This window comes from Dipodomys ordii, unplaced genomic scaffold, assembly GCF_000151885.1.
Source record: "Dipodomys ordii isolate 6190 unplaced genomic scaffold, Dord_2.0 Scaffold41, whole genome shotgun sequence".
NCBI lineage: Eukaryota > Metazoa > Chordata > Mammalia > Rodentia > Heteromyidae > Dipodomys > Dipodomys ordii.
In genome coordinates this window covers 1201632-1206707 of record NW_012267257.1, presented here as the reverse complement: position 1 = coordinate 1206707, position 5076 = coordinate 1201632, and the positions used below count along the sequence as shown (strand labels likewise).

The 5076-nt window shown below is 37.1% G+C and overlaps 1 protein-coding gene across 6 annotated transcripts in view; it reads left to right on the top strand.

Annotated features, from left to right (window-relative positions):
• The window catches only part of Ddx4 (DEAD (Asp-Glu-Ala-Asp) box polypeptide 4), a 76008-nt gene that overhangs the window by 17214 nt on the left and 53718 nt on the right, over window positions 1–5076 (top strand). For 5 of the 6 annotated variants that reach the window (XM_013018557.1, XM_013018559.1, XM_013018560.1 and 2 more), the window contains exon 3: window positions 4114–4191. The exons of the other annotated variant lie outside the window; for it this stretch is intronic. In XM_013018557.1, the coding sequence (XP_012874011.1) occupies window positions 4114–4191 (78 nt within the window). The remainder of the gene's footprint in view (window positions 1–4113; window positions 4192–5076) is intronic. 6 annotated transcript variants of the gene reach the window in all.

Here is a 5076-nt window from a genome sequence, read left to right as displayed (position 1 = left end):
AGGATTTGCGTAAACAACTTGAGAATACTCAAAGAGAAAGGGAGGAATGGCGTGAGCAGGCTGAGAACACTCAAAGAGAACTGCAGGAATCCCACGAACGGGAGGAAAGAGAACTACAGGAATCCCATGAATGGGAGGAAACTAATCAAAGAGTAATACAGGAATTGAGAGACCAGGTAGAGAATATACAAAGATCACTAAAGGCATTCATGGAATCCATTAACAAAGAGCTGAAGGAAGTCAGGGAGACCACAAAGGGAATGCTGAATGGAACCCAACAGAAGGAATGGGAGTCCAAAGAAACCATAACCAATCAACTAAGTGATTTGAGAATAAACACTGTACACCAAATTAAGGAAGTAAAGAAGTCCGTACGGGATCTAAAACAAAGCTTCAACAAAGAATTTGAAGCCATCAAAGCTAACCAATTAGAAGGAAAAGAAATAAAAAACAAGTAGAAAGTCTCGACAGCAGGTTAGACCATGCAGAAGATCGAATCTTGGGGATTGAAGACAGCCTAGATATTATAGAGAAAGAACATACAACCATCCAAGACAAGTCCAAGAAATATGATAGAACTATTCATCACTTGGAAGACACCATCAGAAGGCCTAATCTGAGGATAATGGGTGTAGAGGAGCACCCAGAAACAGAAGTTAATGGTCTAGGAATTTGTTTAACAGGATCCTAGCAGAGAACTTCCCAAACATACAAAAAGATAGGCCTATTCAGATACAAGAAGCTTTTAGAACTCCAAATAGACCAGACCAGAATAGGACATCCCACCGTCACATTATAATCCACACAGGATCAACTCAGACCAAGGAAAAGATCCTTTCTTTAAAATTTTTATCATAAGATAAAAGGATATTGAATTTCATCAAAGGTCTTCTCTGCAGTGATCTAGATGATCATATAATTTTTTCCTTTGTTTATGTGATGTCTTAAAAATATTTTTTGTTGGCTGGGAAGTTGGCTCAGTGGTAAGAGTGCTTGCCTTGCATGCATGAGGCCCTAGGTTTGAAACTCAGCACCACATAAGCAGAAAAAAGCCAGAAGTGGCGCTGTGGCTCACATGCTAGGGCACTAGCTTTGAGCTGAAGAGCTGAGGGACAGCGCCCAGGCCCAGAGTTCAGGCTCTATGACCGACAAAAAAGAAAAATATTATTTGTATGTTACAAAGAAATTTATATATGTTACATATCCTAACATCCTTAGGATAAAACTGATGAACATGACTGATTGGCTTTGATGTGTTGTTGAATTCTACGTCCAGGGATTTTATTGAAAAATTTTGCATCAATGGTCAGCAGTGAGATTGGTCCATGATTCTCTTTTAGTGTTGTATCTGTCTGGTATTGGTATGAGTATAATTTTTGCTTCACAGTATGATTTGGTAGCATTTTTTTGTCTTGATTGGAATAGTTGGAAGAATATTATTCTCTGAAAGTAGAATTCTGGTAGAATTCAGCTGTAAATATATTTGTCCCTGGGCTTTTCTTTGTTGAAAGACTATTATTGCTTCAATTTCATTGTTTTTTATGACTCTATTTAAGTACTTACATACTTTTGGTTTAGTTTGAGGGGTCAGCCATATCTAAAAGTATATTCATTTCTTCTAGTTTTTCAGCTTGAGTATAGGTTTTCAAAGTTCCTTTATCCTTTGGATTTCTTTAGTATTTGTTGTGATATTCCCCTTTTAATGTCTAGTTTTATTTATTTGAATCTGTTCTCTCCTTTTGTTCACAATAGCAAGGGTTTTACCAATCTTACACAGAAGCCATTGTTTAAAAATATGTTTATGGTTTTTATAAAGTTGATATACAAAGGGGTTACAGTTACATAAGTCAGGCTGAGTGCTGGTTGCTCAGGAGGCTGCCAGGGTAGCCTGGGTAGGAAAGTCCATGAGAGTCTTATCTCCAATTAATCACCAGAAAACTAGAAGTGGTGCTGTGGCTCAAGCAGTATAGAACAATTGCCTTGAGCTGAAGAGATGGACAGCGCCCAAACCTAGAGTTCAAGCCCCATGACTGACAAAAAAACAAAACAAAAACAAAAAGCAGTTACATATGTCAGGAAAAGACTTCCTTCCTTCCTTCCTTCCTCCCCCTTCCTCCCTCTCTTTGTCGGTTTGGGGCTTTGAACTCAAGGCCTGGGCACTGGCCCTGAGCCTCAAGGCTAGCACTCTACCATTTCGGTCACAGAGCCACTTCCAGGTTTTTTTTGAGTGGTTAATTGGAGTTGAGTCTTACAGGGACTTTTCTGCCCAGGCTGGCTTTGAACTGCATTTCTCAGATCTCAGCCTCCTGAGTAGCTAGGATTATAGGCATAAGCCACCGGTGACTGGCCAAGAGTACATTTCTTTTATGACAGTGTTACCTTTTCCCTCGCTCTCTTCCAGTTATTCCCTCCTATCCTCACAAGTTCACTTTCAGTATAATGTCTAGAATCACTGCTGTATTTGTTTACCCTTCTTCCTCCATTTCTGTTCCCTTCATTACACTCCCTAAACAGATAAGACAAAAAGTAAACAAAAACAGCAGCAAACAAAAAAACCTTTTGTTTCATTTCCTGGAATTCATTTAGATCAATATTTTTTTAATAAGGCACGTAGGCATTGTACCATTGGGTTCCTCTCCTATAAATATCCTCCTTTAGTCTCACTAGATGTGAATGCCTCCAGTCATGTCCCCAGTGTATTTTCAACTTCTGCATATGAGAGAAAACATTCATTGTTTGTCTATCTGAGCTTTGCTTCACTTAACATGATTTGTTGTAGGTTCATTCACTTCCCTGCAAATGACATAATATTCTTTCTAATGGCATTGTAAAATTCCATTATGTAAAGGTACCACATTTTTTGGATACACTCGTCTATTGTATGGTATCTGGGCTGTTTCCATAACTTGACTATTATGAATAGTGCATCAGTGAATGGAACCATTATTTTTTATGTGTGTATTTTAAAGATTATGTTTTGCATTTTTTCTTTTTTTATTGTGAAAATACTGTACAGAGTGGTTACAATTACATGGGCAAGATAATGAGTACATTTCTTATCAAGCATTGTGCATGTTTTTGGAGAGAGAGGGGAGAGAGAGAGAGAGAGAGAGTGTGTGTGTGTGTGTGTGTGTGTGTTCAGCAGTGAACATGGATAGATGCCCACTCAGGACTAGCTTTGCACACTTTGTTAGGTCTCTAGTATAGCTGGGATGTCAAGTACGCACCACTAGTGCTCAACTTCTTAAGATAAGGTTTCACTAACTTTTTGTCTAGGCTGGCCTTGAACTGTGCTCCTCTCAATCTGCATGCACAGTAGCTGATCTTACTGGTGTTTTATAGTTGTGAGCCACTGTGCCTGGTTTATGTTTTTTTTTAACCAATGTCCTTGTCTATTCTGGGTGTTTAGTAAACTTAAAACCTGCTAGCAATCATGTGGTTAAAAATTGCTACCATCTATATAGAAAGCCCACAGAATGGGAGAATATTTTTATTAGCTATGTATCAGACAAGGGCCTCATATCTAAAATATACTTAGAGCTCAAAAAATTAACCCACTCTAAAATAAGCCCTCAAAGAAACAACAACCCAATTAATAAATTGTCTAAAGACTTGAAGACAGACTTCTCAGAAAGAAATAAGAATGATCTATAGACATAAGAAGAAATGTTCAACATCTCTGGCCATAAAAGAAATGTAAATCAAAACAACATTGAGATTCCACCTCATCCCAATTAGAATGGCCATTTTCAAGAAAGCTAACAATAACAGATGCTGGTGGGGATGTGGCCAAAGGGAACACTACTACCCTGTTGGTGGGAATGTTAAATTTGTTCAACCACTCTGGAAAGTGATATGGAGGCTCCTCAAAAGACTAAACAGAGCTTTCCTGTGATCCAGCAATTCTACTCCTGGGCATTTATCCAATGAGTGTTAGCTTTTTTTTTTCTTTTGGAGAGCTACCAATTCATGGCTTATTTTTTTTTAAACTAGGGTGTTTCTTATTTGTGTATAAAATTTCCCTTTAGCTGCATGGGTGACACATTGAAAAATGTGTATACTACCTAAACACTTAATTTTATCTAACTTCCTTCAAAATGATATTTGCTTTAGAAATGGACAACGGATCTTCAAGGAAAGATCCTTTCTTGAGGACTGGATTTGGCTCTGGGAGAAGTTTGGGAAACAGAGGTAAGTATCATTGTTTTTCTTTTATTTTCCTGAACTGTTGAATGATGAAGTGAAGGCTTTCATGGCTGTTTAATGCAAAGCCAATTCTGTATAGTAACTCAGTGTGTAGTAGGGATTTTTGGATCATGGATTCATTTATTTAAAATGCCACTGTTTTCTATTTTATTTCTTTGAGATAGTGTGACATAGTTGAATGGATGGAAAAATTAGTGGACCTATGTTCCACACAGCTACTTAGATATGAGGAGTGATTTTCAACAATTGACATAGGAAGAATGCTTGTAAAAGCTATTGGTTAGGGTGAGGACATATTTCTTGAGTTTTAGATTTCTCAAGAAAAGAAGTAAGAGAGATACTTGTTTGCTCATTAGCAGTTAGTTTGAGATTATTTTCCAGAGCATAAGTTTTTAAGTTTACTTTTTGAACTACCAACACTTACTTAGAATAAAGGCAAAAGCCTATAATCCCAGTACTCAGGTAGAGGATTGTAAATTTAAGGATAGCCTCAGATATATAGTGAGACCTTATCACAAAACAACAAAAGAAGAACTACAAGCACTCATTTGGCAGATAATAACATACCAAATACTTTTGTGTAACCTATTTTTAGACTAGATATAAAATGCTGCAAAGATTTTGCATTGTTTTATTATAGTAAAAGTTGAAAGTTATGTTATCTTAAAAACTATATGACTTTTATGGGGTGTGTGTACCATGGTTAGTTTCAATATATGTAACACTAGTTATTGCAAATAAGGGAAACCATGGGACCTATGTTTCTTTGGGCCTGGCTTACTTCACTTAATATAATTTTTTCCAAGTCTTTTCATTTCCTAACACATGGGGCAATGTTATTCTTTCTGATGGAGGCATAGAATTCCACTA